The sequence below is a fragment of the Phoca vitulina genome, unplaced genomic scaffold (genome assembly GCF_004348235.1).
Source record: "Phoca vitulina isolate PV1807 unplaced genomic scaffold, GSC_HSeal_1.0 scaffold2, whole genome shotgun sequence".
NCBI lineage: Eukaryota > Metazoa > Chordata > Mammalia > Carnivora > Phocidae > Phoca > Phoca vitulina.
In genome coordinates, this window is record NW_022589705.1 from 73477964 (window position 1) to 73494491 (window position 16528).

Consider the following 16528-nt stretch of genomic DNA (forward strand, 5'->3'; position numbering starts at 1 on the left):
GTCACAGGTCACGCTGCACCCGAGTCGTCATTTTTGCTGTAGCCTCACCAGCCTTCGATCAGCTCCAGCTGAGTGCTAGACTGTCTCTTCCCCCAGAGCACCCCATTTGCCCCCCAGCCCATGGCACACAGGCACACACAAGCTGCATCACAACCCAAGGCCCATCATCCAAGGCATTTCTTTGACCATTCTTGGGAGGGCACAATTCATTCCACAGGGCATCTTGTATAGCCCTCCAGATTTCTTGTAAAATTGGCACAGAAGTCCTGCGGAATTAGGTGTGCCCAGTGGTCCAGAAGAGCAGCAGGGCCTTTCTGCCTGATGTTGGAGGCCCAACAAATCGGGGTTGCTGTGCTCAGGGTTGCAGGGGTGAAGTGGGCTCTGAGGACACCGGAGACTGGTTATGAGTTTTGCTTTGGGGCGGCGTCTCGGACTTCTGGGCACAGGGACAGCTCGAGCCCCAGCCGTTGGGCAGATAGTTCCCAGCGCCTACCATTTGCCGGGCCTGGGCTGTGTGCTAGGGGCGCAGCAGTGAACGGGACAGACAAGTTCCGGCCCTCACAGAGCTTAACATTCTAGTTGGAAAAAGAAACAGAGTAAACAACGCACAAGATCATCAGCAGGGCGGTAAGTGCCTTGAAGGAAGTAAACAAGACGATGTGAGAGTGGGACGGGTTACAGGGAGTGTGTACAAGGAAGGTTCCATATGAGGAAGTGATATTTGGGCTGACTCCCAAGGAGGAGAAGGATCCAGCCATGTGAAACGCAGGGGAAGAGCATTCCAGACAGAAGAAACAGCAAATGCAAAGGCCCAGAGGCAGGAAAGGGCTAAACAAGCTAGTACTTAAGAGCCCAGTGTAGCTGGAATATTGGCGAGGGGGTGGGGGAACATAATCAGTGAGGTGGGCAGGAACCAAACCACACAAGGCCTCGGAAGCCAAAAAAGTTTCGACTCTGTTGAGGGCAGTGACGCTGTGACCTTGTGTGACTTCCGCTCTGAACGCTCAGGCGGGATGCCGGCAAGGGACAGTGAGCAGTGTCCACCTCCGGGAGTACAGAAGTTCCCCAAACCTGGGCTCCGACGGGGTCCAGGCGGCCACCTCAGACGACGGGGGGGGGGGGGGCTCCCAAAGCTATAGTTCCTCAGCCCGGAGGGGCTGATTCAGAGGCTCCAGGTTGCTGCTGGGATCTCTGCTTTTACCACTCGCTCCTCGGAGGTTCCATGACACCCCCATTGTTGAAAACCCCTCCCTTTGGGAGCCGGCCCTGTAAAAGCCAGGTGTACCTCAGGGGCGTGCGCACATGCTTCTCCATTGTTGGAGGGGAGACTGAGAACGCTCCACCAGAGGACTTGGGGGGGAGGCCACTCTGTGGCTGTGAACTGTGGGAAGACCACGTGGTGCCACGAGAGCGGGGCTTGGAAAAGTAAGGCCGAGGCTGTGTGTGCCGTAGGTCCCCGTCTGGGCAACTCCCCGGTGCCAAGCATCGTGCAGTGTTTGGCGAGGAAAGACGGCACCGATGACTTCTATCAGCTGAAGGTGAGTGAGGCGCCCAGGGCGGGCTTGGCTCGGGCCCCGGGGGCTGGCCCGCCAGCCTGCTCTCCCCTCCCCGCCACCTTCACACCCACACCACCTGCGAACAAGACTAGCACCGTTTCTTCCCGGGAGGCGGCCAGGCTCACGCAGCCTCGCTCTGAACAGGCCTGCGCTCAGAGCAGGAATCACTGCCGTCACGTTAAGAAAAACCTTGAACGTCACACGTGCCTGTGGGAGTGTGCGTGCAGGTGTTGCGGGCCCGACCGCGAGCCCCCGGCTCTTCCTGCTCGCGTCATTCTGCTTTGTAAAGTAAGGTTTCTTTTTTGGGTTTTTGGTCTCTTTCTGTGTGTGCCTTCCTAAAGATCCTTACCCTTGAGGAGAGGGGGGACCAAGGAATAGAAAGCCAAGAGGAGAGGCAAGGCAAGATGCTGTTACACACCGAGTACTCTCTGCTCTCCCTCCTCCACACGCAGGACGGCGTAGTTCACCACCATGGGCTCTTCCAGGTGAGTGGCAGAGGGGGCTGCCTGTCCCCCCCCAACCCCCTACCCCTGGCTGGCTCCTGGGGCTGGCCCCTGCTGGGGCCACAGCTGTACTTGGAGCAGCTCGCCCACGCGACTGCCTGGGAGCCCTGCATGCTGGGTGCGCCAGGACTTCCTGGGGGGGCTGGGCGGGCGGTCAGGCTCTAGCCACACCAGCTGCTGCAGCCCCCCTGCAGTGAGGCTCGCTGCCCGGCGGGAGTGCCCCTTTCTTTGGAGGGCCGCTTTTCCGAGAAGGGAGGAAAGCATGAAGTCATTTAAAGACGCCTGGGCTCTTTCCTGTTGTGTCGTGTCAGGATGGGCCAGGCCAGGGTGGAAGGGGGGCAACGAGGAGGGATGAGCGTTGTGGGCCACCTGTGGATCCCGCAGTTGGTGTTAGTACTGACAGTCCTTTTGCCTGCCCAGGCATCCCAGTTAGTTGAGCAAGTATCCCCGAGCTCCCTGTGCTCGGGGGTTCCAGGTCTCTTAGGGAATGTACTAATGAGTAACTTGTACCCTGAAAAGAGCCCTCCTCAGGGCCGAACCGAAATTGTGTCTCCAGAAATGAGGAAGGCCTGGTTCAGGACGCTCAGGAGGCCTCCTGCTCAGGCCCCCAGCAGAGCTTCTGCAGGGCCCTCGGCTAGACAAGCTGGCCAGGGCCACTCTTGCCCGATGGACCCGGCACTTGAGAGGCAGTGTGGGGGCAGGGAGCCACAGAGGTTTGGGAGCCGGCGGCCCTGGAGGCAGGTTGTGTGACCTCGGGCAAGTCACTTCCCGTCCCTACACTTCAGGTTCCTCATCTGTAAAATGGAGGTAGTGATGGACACCTGCCCCACGAGGTGGTCGGGAAGGTGAGCGGGCGTGTGTGCAGCCTGAGCCGTCCCTGCACACACTCATCGCGTTACTTCCTTGTCAGCTTGAGTTCTTGGGCTAGATAAAGGGAAGATGCCCCCCACCCCCCACCAAGGTCTTTATTCTTAGATATGTGATTAGAAACAACTCTGAAAATCAGCATTTCTCTTCCACATGAAACCAAACCGAGGGTGATCATGAGTCTTCAGTGCTTCATCTCTGACAGCTGCCAGAGCTTGGCCCTGCTTTGTATCCTCTTGGATAATAGAAGCTGGGCGGTTAGAAGCATTTCTAGAGTCACTTGTGTGCCAGACACCGCTGGGCCTCTGGGGAAGAGAGAACGAGAGGTGTGGTCGCGCTCCGAAGGAGAAACGTGGCTGTTCCGTCCCCAGGAGTTCCCCGGAGGCAAGCGTCGGTCTGCTGGGGCTGACACTGAGCGTCTCCCCAAGCTGGCTCATCGGTAGAGCACGCAGCTCTCGATTTCGGGGTTGTAAGTTCAGGCCCCACGCTGGTTGTAGAGATTACTTTATTTTTTTTTTTTTTTTTTAAAGATTTTATTTATTTATTTGAGAGAGAGAGAACGAGAGACAGAGAGCATGAGAGGGAGGAGGGTCAGAGGGAGAAGCAGACTCCCCGCTGAGCAGGGAGCCCGATGCGGGACTCGATCCCGGGACTCCAGGACCATGACCTGAGCCGAAGGCAGTCGCTTAACCAACTGAGCCACCCAGGCGCCCGTAGAGATTACTTTAAAAAAGAAAGAAAAAGAAATGTCTTTTCCGCAAGGAAAACAGGCCCAGCACTTACCACCGCGCGCTGGTAGCAGGACCCACCTCCTGAGCACTGGCATGCGTTGCCGTAGTCTCTGGACAACCTGGGAGGGAGGGTGCCGGCTCCCTTTGACAGATGAGGGACCAGAGACTTGGAGAAGTGAGGTGAACTGCCCCACGTCCCATAGCTGGAATGAGCAGGAGCTGGGGCCTGAACCCTGCCTTACCCACTGTTCGTGGCTGCCCAGGAGTCCGGCTCCCATGTGAAAGCAGTTGTCTTGGACACACAGAATGCCTCACTTCTACTATGTCGGACCTTGGCCATGGCTGGAACCTCTGGGAGTGCCACGGAGCGGGGATGCCCCAGGGCCCCGGCTCTGCTGCCCGTACCCTGGGCCCAGAGGTCCCTTTGGCATTACACGCTCAGCCCTGATCCGAACCCTTTGCATTGGGATCGGAGCACGAAGCTTTAACGTCAGCCCCTGGTCCAGGCCGCCACCCCCGCACATGTGCAGCTCGTTCCAGGCTTTGGCGTTGGTGTGTGTCTCCAGCTGCAGAGGAGACTCCCCGACCCCCAGCCCTGGACCTGCGGGCCCACACCAAGCCCTGGTCTGCCCCCTTGCCTCCCAGGACCGCACCTGTGAAATTGTCGAGGACACAGAATCCAGCCGAATGGTTAAGAAGATGAAGAAGCGCATCTGCCTTGTCCTCGACTGCCTCTGTGCGCACGACTTCAGCGACAAGACTGCCGACCTGATCAACCTGCAGCACTACGTCATCAAGGAGAAGAGGCTCAGCGAGCGGGAGACCGTGGTCATCTTTTACGACGTGGTGCGCGTGGTGGAAGCCCTGCACCAGGTGAGGCCCTGCCCCCCCGCCCCGCCCAATCCCTCCTCCTCTAGCTGGCCCGTCCTGGGCTCCCGGGGACCAAGAAGCCTCCAGGCCCCACTGCCACAGAAGGCCACCCTCTCGCCGCTGCTCCGTGGAAGCAGCTCTGGGGCCCATCCCCCCCCAGGTGTGCTCTGCAGCTGGAACGTCCAGAAGGAAAGTGGCTAGATGACCTGTGTAGCCAGCGAGGCACAGGGCCGCAGGCCTCAGCCCAAGTGCCTGGGGGGCGCTGCCCGGGCCGCCCAGCAGAGCCCAGTGGAGTGGCTCCCCGTCTTCGAGAGGCTAGCCCGTAGTCTCCCAGCGGAGGCGACGACGGTGGGATGCCCCTCGGGCAGCCACAGCCTGTCTCTCCGCTTTCCCTAGGGTTGGGGTGTCAGGCACCCCGAGGTGTGGCGAGGAGAGCCTGGGCCTCTTCCGGGCACGCAGCTTCTGCAGGCTGAGCCTGCACTGCTTGCTCACCAGAACCGTGAGCGTTCACCTCTGACCGCAGATCCGGACAGGTGCTAGTGGTTTTCTCGGCGGGGCGTTTGCTGGAGGCGGAGAGAGGAGTGGTTTTCCTCGTTGGCTGCCGCTCTGAGGGGAGAAAGCTGGGGAAAGCGCCCCAGTAGGGCAGAGACTGCCTGGGTTCACATATTAGCCTATCCCTACCCATGGCTGATGAGGCCTTAGAACGGTCCCGATCTGTCTGGGCTGACAAATCAAGGCAGGAGCCCAAAGAGACATGTCGGAGGGACTTTCTCCTGCCTCCCCAAATCCCTGAAGAGCCCACATCTTACAGGCTGGGCCCAGCCCTGGCTCTGTCCTTCATGGTCCAAGCCATGTGCCTATTGCTTTTCCAGAAAAACATTGTGCACAGAGACCTGAAGCTTGGGAACATGGTGCTCAATAAGAGGTAAGATCCTCCTCTGTCGGGATGCGACCTTGCGCCTGGCACGGGCTACATGCTTCAGCTACCCAGTGCCCTCCAGTGCCCCGTTTCCGACTCACAACAGCCCGCTTCCGCAGGAGAATCCCAGGGACTGAAGGATGGGATGCCTGCTTCTGCCTTTTGCCACGTGGGAATATGGTGGTTGCTTAGAAGGAGGGGAGTCTCAGGGGCCCCTGGGTGGCTTCGTCGGTTGAGCGTCCAACTCTTGATCTCCGCTCAGGTCTTGATCTCAGGGTTGTGAGTTCAGGCTCCACATGCGATTCCATGCTGGGCATGGAGCCTGCCTAAAAAAAAAGAAAAAGAAGAAGGGGAGTCTTAAAGGCCACAGGCCACAGAAAGGGAGCTCTGGGAAGGATTCCAGAGATCCTCCTTGGACCATTCATTTGTGTGTATCTAGTGGGTGCTCAGTAAATGACTATAAAAAATGGAGAAATGAGTGAAGGAATGACAGGTGAGCAAAATGAGTTCTCGTCATAGGTCGGATTACCAGGAAACAGACTCTGAGATGTGTGTGCAGAAGGTTTACCAAGACGTGCTCTCGGGGCAAAGGGCGGGATTGGGCAGAGGGAGAAGCAGAGCTGTGGTACAGTCACAACGGGGCCTCAGCCTGGAAAACTCGAGAGCCAGGGGCCCTTCAGATACCCCAAATTGAGGCAAGGGGGCTCATGGCCCTGGACGCCCACTGCGACCAGCCTCAGAACGCGGGCTGTGCCCAGGGCAGGGCAGGCTAGCCGTGGCCAGGGCAGCTTCCTTTGGCTAAGGGGGCTTCCCGGAAAAGGACGCAGCTATGAATGGTCAGAAGCCGTCGCTCTCAGCAGCAGGGAGAAAGCGCCTCGATCTCGGAGGGGGTCTGGGCGGCTCACCCTAGCCCCCTCGGTCCATCAGTGGCAGAGGGAGATCACACGAGGCCCCGGCCACAGGTGGAGGGGCCCCAGCCTTATAGGGGCCCAGGACCGCCGGCAGGCACCACCACGGCCGTAGACGTGCAGGGCTGGGAAGGGCCTGCTGCCTCCCTTGCTGTCCGCGGGGAGAGCCAGCCCCTTGCCACCCCCTCACCCTTGCCACTTCCTCACTGCCAGGTGCTGAAGTGGGTCTGGGGGCTCACAGATGGTGGGCACCGGTCTCACGGCAGAAGCGGTGTGGTGGTGACTTGTTCCCTCATGTGGCCACCCACTCAGGAGGGGGCCCGCTGTCTCTGTGAAGTGGCCAGAGCCACAGTGGGCACAAGAGAAGCAGGGAGATAGGCCCCTGGGGACCAGACCCCCCCGACACCATGGGGAGGTCACTGCCCTTCTGCCACCACCAGCCGGCACCAGGGCCACAGATGGACCATCTCCCAGAGCCGCCGTGCGATGGGGCGCCGACCAGAAAGCACTGGCTGGGGGCCCGGGGAGGAGGGCAGAGACTCTGGCCATCTGAGTCGGTTCCCTGAAGGATGAGTAACGATTTGCCAGCTGGAGAAAGTGAGGCCATGAAAACCTGACCCTGTCACGCTCCACAGGGAGGAGAGAAGGAAGCCGAAATTCCAGGGCTGCTGGAACCCTTGATGGGCCGAGTGAGGGAGCTGGGGAAGCTCGGGGGTCAGACCTGGCCCGCAGCCCGGCGCTGCCTCTTCATTCCGCTCGAGACCACGGGAGCTCGTTGGATTACGTGTTGGTTGATGGGTTCATCGGCGTATTGAGAGGCTGCTGTGCTAGCAAGCCCTGCTCAGAGCTTCCGTTTCCTCCTCTGTGGAGGTGGAGGTGATTAAACCTCCCTGCAGAGACTGGCCTGGAATGTGGCACCGCCTCACGGGGCTGGGCCCGTCGTAAGCGCCCGGCGTGCCGGACGGCCTGTGGCTCGCTTCCCGGGGGGACGGGGCCTGCTGGGGGTTGGGCGGCTGGCGCGGGCCGGCCGTGAGCCTGGGCCGGGGGCTCAGGTGCTAGAGAACCCGGACCCCGCCAGCCCTGAGGGCGCGCCGTCTTATTTGGACCTGCGGCCCCGGCCTTCTGTGGGACGTTGGCCCAGTACCATCCTGCTCTGGACGGCAGGCTCACTGCTCACACAGAGGGGGCATGGTTTTTGACCACGTAAGTGCATCTGGCTGCGGAGCCCACGTCCTCTGCGGCCTTCCCTGCGGCCCCGCGCTGGCTCTAACTGAGCTAACCGAGCAGCCCGAGGGTGCTTGTGGGAGCGCGCACTGGGCCCCTGCGCCGCCGACCACGGAAGTCCCCCACCCCCAGGCCGCCTCGCTCCCGGGAATGTAGTCGGGAAGTGTGGCTCCTCTCGGGTTCCAGCAGTGGAGCTGTAGCGGCTCCTCGTGTGCGCGTGTGCGTGTGCACCCGGTGTTTTCCTCGGATTGAGGAGCACCAGTACCTGTCTCACTCCCTGTGTCTTTTTTTAATTTAATTTTTTTTTTTAAAGATTTTATTTATTTGACAGAGCGAGAAGGGAACACAAGCAGGGGAAGTGGGAGAGGGAGAAGCAGGCTTCCCGCTGAGCAGGGAGCCCGATGCGGGGCTTGAACCCAGGACCCTGGGATCACGACCTGAGCCGAAGGGAGATGCTTAACAACTGAGCCACCAGGCGCCCCTCACTCCCTGTGTCTTGGCTGTATTGCCTCTCATCTGATGAGCCCCTTTTTGGGGTCTTGGGGCAGACGGAGGTTCTGGCCGCCCCTCACTTGACTCGTGGTGCTCCGGCAGCGGCGCAGGGGGACCGAGCGCGAGCGCCGCACCCTGCCCCGTGCGCGTCTGCAGGCACACCCCTGCCTTCTCGCTCGCACCCCTGCAGAGTTCGAAGGCCGACCTGGAGGAGCTCCAGCTCCCGCCTGCCCGCCGGGCCGGGGCCCTGACTCCGAGCCGGAGGCTCCTCTGTTGCTCACAGAACGGAGCGGCCTCAGGGGAGGAAACAGGGAGAAGTGTTTGCGAGGCGGCTACCATGACGAGTTCACCCTGCCTGGGAGAAAAGGCAAGGGTGGAAACCTGAAATACCCTTTTGGGGTTATATGAGGTCTGCTGTGGGTTCTTTCTCCTTCCTCCTTTCTTTTTGGATAAGCAAGTTGCACACCAAGTTCCTAGAAAAGGAGAAAAACGCTGGTAGCCCAAAAAGAGTGACCCACGCAGAGCTGCCTCCCTTCACCCCCACTGCCCTGCCTCCTGCCGCCAGGACGAGCCTGGGGGGTCCGGGGCTCCCAAGGGTCTGGGCGCCACCCGCCGCCTCGGGCAGTAGTGGCAGGGCCGGGGAGTGTGGCCAGGCTTCGGGAGGGCTCAGAGCTGACCGTATGGTTTCCTGTGGGCCAGCCTCCAGGACCCTCGGCGCCGTGGGCCAGCTCGGCCCCGCCGCACAGCCACACGCAGTGTCCTCGCGCCCCCGGCCCAGGCCCAGGCCCAGAGGGCAGCGAGGCTGGTGGCTCGGCTGGCGGGAGGCCCAGCCCGCGCTGGCCTGCTCGGTCCGGGGCCTGTGGCCGCAGCGTGGCTCCCCTCGCCTGCCGCCTCAGATGGGCTCTTTGCTGGGGTGTCCCATCACTAGCCAGCCGTGCCCACCGTCTGAGGAGGAGAGGGTCATCCGAGCTAGCCGTTAGCAGTCCGTTACTAGTTGCCAGGCCCCCGGCTCTGTGTCTTCCCGGGGGTTGGCTTGTCACATCCTCACACGGCCCTCACACAGCTAATATTCTCCATTTGGCAGATGAGTAAACAGGTTTAATTAGAGATTAAATGAGGTACCCACGGTCCTGCAGCCAAGGGAACAGCCGAGCTGGGCCTGGGGCCCGGGCATCCCAACTCCCGAGCCCCCCAGACCCTGCCCTGAGCGGTCCCCTCCCAGTGTCTCGCTCCTCAGGGAGCCCCTGCAGGACACACTGCCCGCCGCGGCAGCCGGCTGAGGTGGGGGGACGGACCGTGGGCCTTCTGCTCTGTGGGGGCCTTGCAGATGCACAGTCCCACATCCAGGGCAGTGACGTGGGCAGCCCAGAGCTGGAGCAATCCACTTCCCGACACGGTGTCCTTGGCCAGACCCTTTGCCTGCACTCTCCAGCCCTGGCTGCCCTGGGGACCGCCAGGCAGATTGCTGTGGCATCTGACAGGGCAGGCCTGTGTGCAGAGTGAGAGTCGAGGTTTCCATTTGGAGTGCAGAGGACAGACTAACCTTTGTTTTGTACCAAGCCCTTTGCCAGCAGAATTCCCCGAGATAGCCGAAGGGCTCGCCGAGCCTGTTGGTCACAGCTCCCGGGGAATTCCGTGCTCAGCCCCACACACCCTGTACTTCTGAGCCGACCCCCTCTTCACCCTGGAGACTCGGCCAGTGAGAGGCGGCGGGAGGCCCCTCACAGGGCTGCCCTTCCTGCCGTCCTCCGGCTTCTCTGCCCAGCCAGGTGACACAGAGCCGGGCAGGTGGCCCCTGCCCCGTGTGGGCGGAGAGGTGCCCTTCCTCACTGGCCCTCCCCGACGGGGCCTCTTGGAGGGGCTGCCCACCCCCACCGCCCAGGTGTGGAGTAAGGCATCCTCCCTGGGCCTCTTCCTTCTGTGTACATTGTGAGCTTCATAAAAGGATCTGAGCCCTAAGCTGCTCTCGCCCATGACTCTCAGACCGGGGAGTCTGGGGTCTTCTAGGTCCGAGGAGAGTCTGAAGTCCAAGACAAGGGCTGAGTTAGCTTTGATGGAGTTGAAGGGAAATTGAGGGGCTGGGCAGTGCCCAGGGACACGTAGGTACCAACTGGTGGCCGTCAGAGTGCAGGCTCTGGGGTCAAGCAGGCTCAGGCTTGTTTCCTGCTCACTAGCTCCATGACCCTGAGCAGATCCCTTCGTTTTTCTGTACCTAAACTGCATCACCTGTGAGGGGCGAATGCAAACAGTCCACATCTGACCCACAAGCCAGGGCCTGCACCTGCTAAGTGCTCTGTAAGCGTTCGTTTTTAGTACTGTCCGGGATGCTGATTGACAATGACCAGGGTGAGACCAAAGGGATCGGTCAGGGGGACAAAAGTGGCCCCCATGGGTGGACTCCAGAGCCCTGCTGACCTTCCTTTTCATTGTATGTAAATGAGGGAGCCGAACTAGAGCTCCAGTCATTCCAAATGTCCATGTTCCGTGAGGTGGTTTTGGGAAGTCTCCGCAAGTCCTTCTGAGTGCTAAGCTGTGGCCCCGAGGCTCAGCCCGGACAGCAGGTTCCGGGGAGCCCCTCTGGAGCACTCACTGGGTCAGAGTGACTCAGTGCCTCTGATCCCAAGTGCCAAGGGGACAGCTCAGCAGCCGCAATGGCACTGTTCATGTAGCCACGGGGAAGGCAGTGGGGGTCCGGGGAGCAGGAAGGGATGTGGGTGTGAGTCCTTTGCTCCCTGGGCGAGACGGGCCGGGGAGGCAGCTGGGCGCCCGCGGGTACAACACGACGTTTGTTCATTCTCTGCCCCCCTGCTCCCAGGACGCATCGGATAACCATCACCAACTTCTGCCTCGGGAAGCATCTCGTGAGCGAGGGGGACCTGCTGAAGGACCAGAGGGGGAGCCCTGCCTACATCAGCCCAGACGTGCTCAGCGGTACGTGCGGCGAGCCAGACAGCGGGCCCCAAGGGCTCCGCACCGCCGGGCCCCACAGTGGCTCACACCTTCAGCAGCGTGTGTGTGTCCGGGGGGGGGGAAGCCTGGGCTAGGTGCTGGGGCTTCAGCGGTGGTCCGGACCAGTACTGTCTGTCTGTGTACAAAACCTGGGGTCTTCTGGGGGAGGAAGATGGTAATCCTCACTCTGGTGCAGGGTTAATGACTCTCTGAGATTATTTCTGTGAGTGTGAACAATGGGCACTTGAAGGACTTTCCTGAGGAAGTGACATTTGAGCTGTGACTGCAAGGACAGATAAGGACTCGGGGTGTGACTGGGAGGAGGCAGCAGCTGTGGCTGGGGCTCAGGCAGGGGGCCTGGTTCAAGGGGAGGCCAGAGGGGTGGGCAGCGGCCAGACCAGCAAGGCCCGAGGGAAGTTCCCTGGAGAACATCATCCCGCCTTTCAAGCGCGAAAGGGAGCCATGAGCAGGTCTTCAAGACCTCTCTCCCTTTGTTCTGTTCCTTCATTAGTTCCTTCCTTCCCGCCTCCCTCCCTCCCTCCCTCCCTTCCTTCCTTCCATCTCCCCTCCCTCCCCCCGCCCGAATTTTCCAAGGGCCTGTAGAAGGCCCTGTTCTAGACACTTCAGATACAACAGTGAACAGGCACACAGATCTCCCTGCTTCCGTGAACGCTGAGCTGACTTTCTAGTGGGGATGAAACAGCCAGCACACAAAAAAGCCAGTTATGCACCGATTAGCCGCTGATCCTATTGCTAAGTACCAGGCACTGTGCTGAGCACATGACCTGCATCACCTGCTTAAGACCCCACAGCTACCCTGTGAGGTAAAGACTCCAAGTCCCTTTATCACAGCTAAGAGTAAATCTGAGAACTGAGGCTCACGCCTCAGCCAGCCTCCTGCCCAAGCCCATGTTCCCCGGGATGCTTTCTTTCCTTTCCCTGTGACCTTTGCCAAATTGGGTCTTTCTGTCCTGATCCTTAGGGAACCAAGGGCTTCAGGTCTGCTCCCATCCTTTCCACACGGAGGTTCCAGGGTGCCTCCGGGGCCACCATCCCCAGGCAGCACACTCACCGAAGCATTACCACATGTTGGAGTCACCGTGGCCTCTGCTAGAGGGAGCCAGGTGGTAGGGCTGCACCCCAACTCCCCAGGGACCAGCCCAGCCTGGACACCCTCCACGAGATTCCTCAAAGCACCAGGCTCCTCCCTCAGCGCAGCCTACGAGCTGGGGCCTGTGACTGTGCGTGCTGGGGCTGGAAGGGCTGGCTGTGGTCAGGCCGCCTCCGCCACGCCAGGCCAGGGGGCCTCCCCACGCACGCACTTCCTTCAGCTGCCCGGAGCCTCTCCCTGGCTCTTCCAGCTTCATGTGGGTCTTAGAGGACGAAACAGAGGAACCCACTGCTTCAGAGAGAGTCCTAGACCCGGAGACCCGAGATCCGGCTCTCGTTCTGGCCTTCAGCCCCCTTCTCTGAGCCCCAGTCCCCTCCTGGGTCAAAATCGGACACACTGCTGCCTCCGCACATGGTTAAGAGGTTGAAGCAGGATGATGACTACAAGTCCCGCCTTGCGGGCTCTGAGTCGAGGCCTGCCACTTCGTTGGTTCTGCGTTCCAAGCACAGTCTCAGGCATCGGGCCCAGAGCTGTGAAAAGGCAAACAGGACCTTGTCCGCGTAGAGTTATAGTCTGGTCAATAACTGTGTCACCTTGGAAAAGTTACTGACTTCTCTGGGCCTCGAGTTTCACATCTATAAAACAGGGATGATAATAGCCCCCGCTTCATAAGGTCCGTGGGATTAAAGAAGGCCTTTAACCTGCTGTCTGGCTAATTAACATTAGCTGGCATTATCATTACAGAAAGGAAGGCTTGAAGTTCAGTCCCCTCGGAAGCCAAAGCTCAGGGCAAGGTCACCTGCCCAGGCAGAGCTCCCGGGGGAGCTTGTCTGCTGGAGGGGGCTGTTCAGCTCCCATCCAGGCCAGGGCAAAAGTCCTGGGGCTCAGGCTGAGGGAGCCCACACCGGCTGCAGCCACAGCAGCTAAGAGTCGTGGCACGGTGAACTCTGGTGATGACCCCACATGGCAGAGCACGGTCCAGGAGAACGGGGTTGCCCTGGGGTTGACCGTGGGGTTGACCATGGGGTCTGCTGCACAAGGCCATCCACACTGCTCTTTGGCCTCGGGGATTGGAAAGGGGCCAGGGTGACACAGCCTTAGAGAAAGCTTAGCAGAGGCTCATCTCCACAAAGTCGCCTACTGTACCGGCCAGGGCAGAAAGCTCACTCCCCCAAGCAGCCCTGTGAGGTCAGCGTCCTGGCCCCACTTCACAGATGAAGTAATAGCCTAGGTCAGGGACGCCCGTGGTACCTTCTGGAGGCACAGGCCAAGGCCTGTAAGGATACTTCCATGCACATGTGCAGTACACATCCACCTGGTTAAGCTGCTTGACCTTCAGTGGCCCTGGAGAGCCTTCCAGAACCAGTATCTCCTACCCCAAAGGCATTTGTCACCACCCAGGCGGCTTCAGGACCCATAGGAGGGATCCTGGTTGTCCCAGGAGAGGACACTGAGGTGCCCGGCGGCATCTCTTCCACACCCGTGGGGGAGCTGAGTCACATTCTAGGATCTGGGCTGCTGCTGAGTCTGCTGTCCCAGGGACTGGGCGGGTGGGGGACTTCGCAAGGCTTGGGGTGTTGTACTGCTTGCCGATGGGAGGCGGTAGATAATGGCTTGCGCTGAGAGCGGGAGGAGCCGGGCTTCTCCAGTCAACTGTGTGGTGGTGGACAGGTGACATCCCTGTGCCTCATTTTGGAAGAGGAGAGAAAATAATTCATGGAGTTTGGCAGACACGTAAGGAAATGAGAGCATTTCTTCCAATGCCATCACAGTGTGGCGCTCGCTTAAATGCTCGCTCCCTTCTGCAGAGAAGGAAACAGCACAGAGGGTTCACTTAAATGGATATTCATTTCTCTAGCAAATATTGGAGTCCTGCTGGGCACCGGGGCTCAGCGCCAAGCAGAGGGCGCCTGATCTGAGAACTTACCTTCTCGCGGGGGAGACGGGAAGTAAACAGGGGAGGGGACCCTCGCAGACAGGGCGAAGCGCTCTGGGGCGAGGGGATAGGGACTGGGGCAGGGGTGGCCGAGCGGCCCAGAGCCAGTTAGCTCTTGGTTCCACACACACGCTCCTGGCCGCCTGCTCTGGGAGCTGCTTGGCTGGGTGCCGGGGCCGTAGACCCAGGCCCAGCCCCAAGAGCTTGCCGTCTGGCAGAGCGGGGCTGGTATGCCGGTGGGTGGCCTGCACAAGGCCAAGTGTGGTCCCCTCTCCTCGGTGGTCACTCCGAGGTGGGGCATCATCCTGGGAGGAGGTGCGGGGCTCCCGTGGTAGGATTTCAGGCACGGGGCTGGTGAGCTGAGGGAGTCCCGGGGCCTCGCCCTTCGCCGGGCCTGGGCTGAGTGTGCGCGTGTCCGTGTGCCCCGCAGGCCGGCCGTACCGGGGCAAGCCGAGCGACATGTGGGCCCTGGGCGTGGTGCTCTTCACCATGCTTTACGGCCAGTTCCCCTTCTACGACAGCATCCCGCAGGAGCTCTTCCGCAAGATCAAGGCCGCGGAGTACACCATCCCTGAGTGAGTCCCGCTCCCTGGGGAGGGGCGGGAACAACAGAGTGGCGGGTTGGAGGGAGCCAGCAGCCCCGGGCACCGCCTGAGCCCTCTCCCTCTGCCGCCTCAGGGATGGGCGCGTCTCCGAGAACACCGTGTGTCTCATCCGGAAACTGCTGGTCCTCGACCCCCAGCAGCGCCTCGCTGCCGCCGACGTCCTGGAGGCCCTCAGTGCCATCATTGCGTCCTGGTAAGTGGGCAGGTGCCGGGCTGGGCGGAAGTCTGCGTTCTGCCCGTGCTCAGGCCCTGCCCATCCCACCCAGATTAGTGGCCTGAGGCCGGGCCTGTTTCTTTGCTGGACAGAGTCAGTTTTCCAGATTTTCCCCACGGTGAGATGGGAAGGGTGCCACCAGAACTCAGGGTCGAGCATCCCCCGCGTGCCAGTTGATGCCAGCTGTAGGACTGGCATTAATTACCTCACTGACTTTCCACCGCAGCCTGTGCGGTAGACATGTCCCCCATTATCGGATGAGAAAACTGAGGCTTGGGAGACAGAGTCATTCATGTCAAGAGGGGGCTGAGCTGGGACCCAGCCCGGTCTGTTGAGTCCAGCCGAGTCTTAGAGCCGTGGGGCTCCGGCTGGCCAGACCCGGGGAGCCAGCCTGACTCGTCCGCCTCCCCGCAGGCAGTCCTTGTCATCGCTGAGTGGGCCTTTGCAAGTGGTTCCTGACATCGACGACCAGATGAGCAATGCAGACAGCTCCCAGGAGGTGAGTTGGGAAGGTCAGAGCAGTCGTCACCCAGTCCCAAGGGACCAGAGTCCAGGGACGGCAGGCTGCAAGGCGCCCTCGGTCTGAGCGGCCTGGGGCCTGCCTGGCCTCCTGGCGGCCCCGTAGCCTGCAGGAGGGCCGTGGGGCGGTGGAGGCGGGGGCCCAGCCTGGTCCTCTCTCCGCTTCCTCTTCCTGCCCGAGCCCTGGCTCTGCCCTGCGCTGACTCACTGGGTCTCTCTCAGCCTCTCTGCTCTTCCTTTTCCAGATGATTCATTTTCTCCCAGTTTTCTCTCATTTCCTGCTCCCTGCACTGGAGAAAGTGCTGGGCCTGGCGTGGGGGCAGACCTGGGCGCCCGGCAACAGCTGCCAGGCGGTCTTAGGGTGCCCCCTGGAGGGCAGGGCTTGGCCAGCAGAGCTGTGGGACAGATGCCCAGAGGACCTTCCCTCCCTGCCCCTGCCCCTCCTCCCCCTGCCCCAGAGCGCCACAGCCAATGCTGGGCACGTGGGAGAGCCTCCTGGCTGTTGACAAGAGAGCTGGCAGGCCCTCCCTCACCTAGATGCCACCCGCAGTGCATCTGTCCGTCCGCACCACAGGCCCGTGTGGCCGTATTCTCCTCCTCTGTTCACAAAAGGAAACTGAGGTTCAGAGAGGTGCAGTGATTTTCCCGGTCACACAGCTCAGACCCCAAGTCTGAGTGCAGAGCCCTGCTGTCCCCCGTGATGATCAGCACAGGGACCTGCCCCTTCAGTGTGCTGCCCTCTGCCTGGGCTGCACCAGACCGCCCAGGTGCTGAGCACACTGGCCCCCCGACCCCCGGGGCTCTCGAGAACAGCTCTGAGGGGAGATTACTGCCCCTCTTCACAGCTCAGGAAGCTAAGGCCTCCAAGGTCATGCGACCTCCCCCAAGGTCAGTGGGTTAGTTAGCTGGAGATCCGCTCAGATCCCAGGCCTGAGCTTCAGCTGGAGCGACCCCTGGGCCAGGCTGCAGGCGAGGTCCAGGCTGGCGGGAGGGCTTCGGGGATCCACCCTGTGGGCCCCCCCGGCAGGGCGGCCTCTGGAGCCAGGTCACCTAACACTGGTTCCCTGCTCTTCTCTCCGACCCCCCTCTCTCCCCCTCTCTCCCCTCCTCTCTCCCTCTCTCTC

General features: G+C 61.0%; 1 protein-coding gene across 4 annotated transcripts in view; it reads left to right on the plus strand.

Annotated features, from left to right (window-relative positions):
* STK40 (serine/threonine kinase 40) overlaps window positions 1-16528 on the plus strand; it is a 39574-nt gene that overhangs the window by 20676 nt on the left and 2370 nt on the right. For all 4 annotated transcript variants that reach the window (XM_032387738.1, XM_032387762.1, XM_032387754.1 and 1 more), the window contains 8 exons: window positions 1453-1538; window positions 1898-2041; window positions 4303-4530; window positions 5400-5452; window positions 10886-11001; window positions 14497-14641; window positions 14745-14864; window positions 15300-15384. In XM_032387738.1, the coding sequence (XP_032243629.1) occupies window positions 1453-1538; window positions 1898-2041; window positions 4303-4530; window positions 5400-5452; window positions 10886-11001; window positions 14497-14641; window positions 14745-14864; window positions 15300-15384 (977 nt within the window). The remainder of the gene's footprint in view (window positions 1-1452; window positions 1539-1897; window positions 2042-4302; window positions 4531-5399; window positions 5453-10885; window positions 11002-14496; window positions 14642-14744; window positions 14865-15299; window positions 15385-16528) is intronic.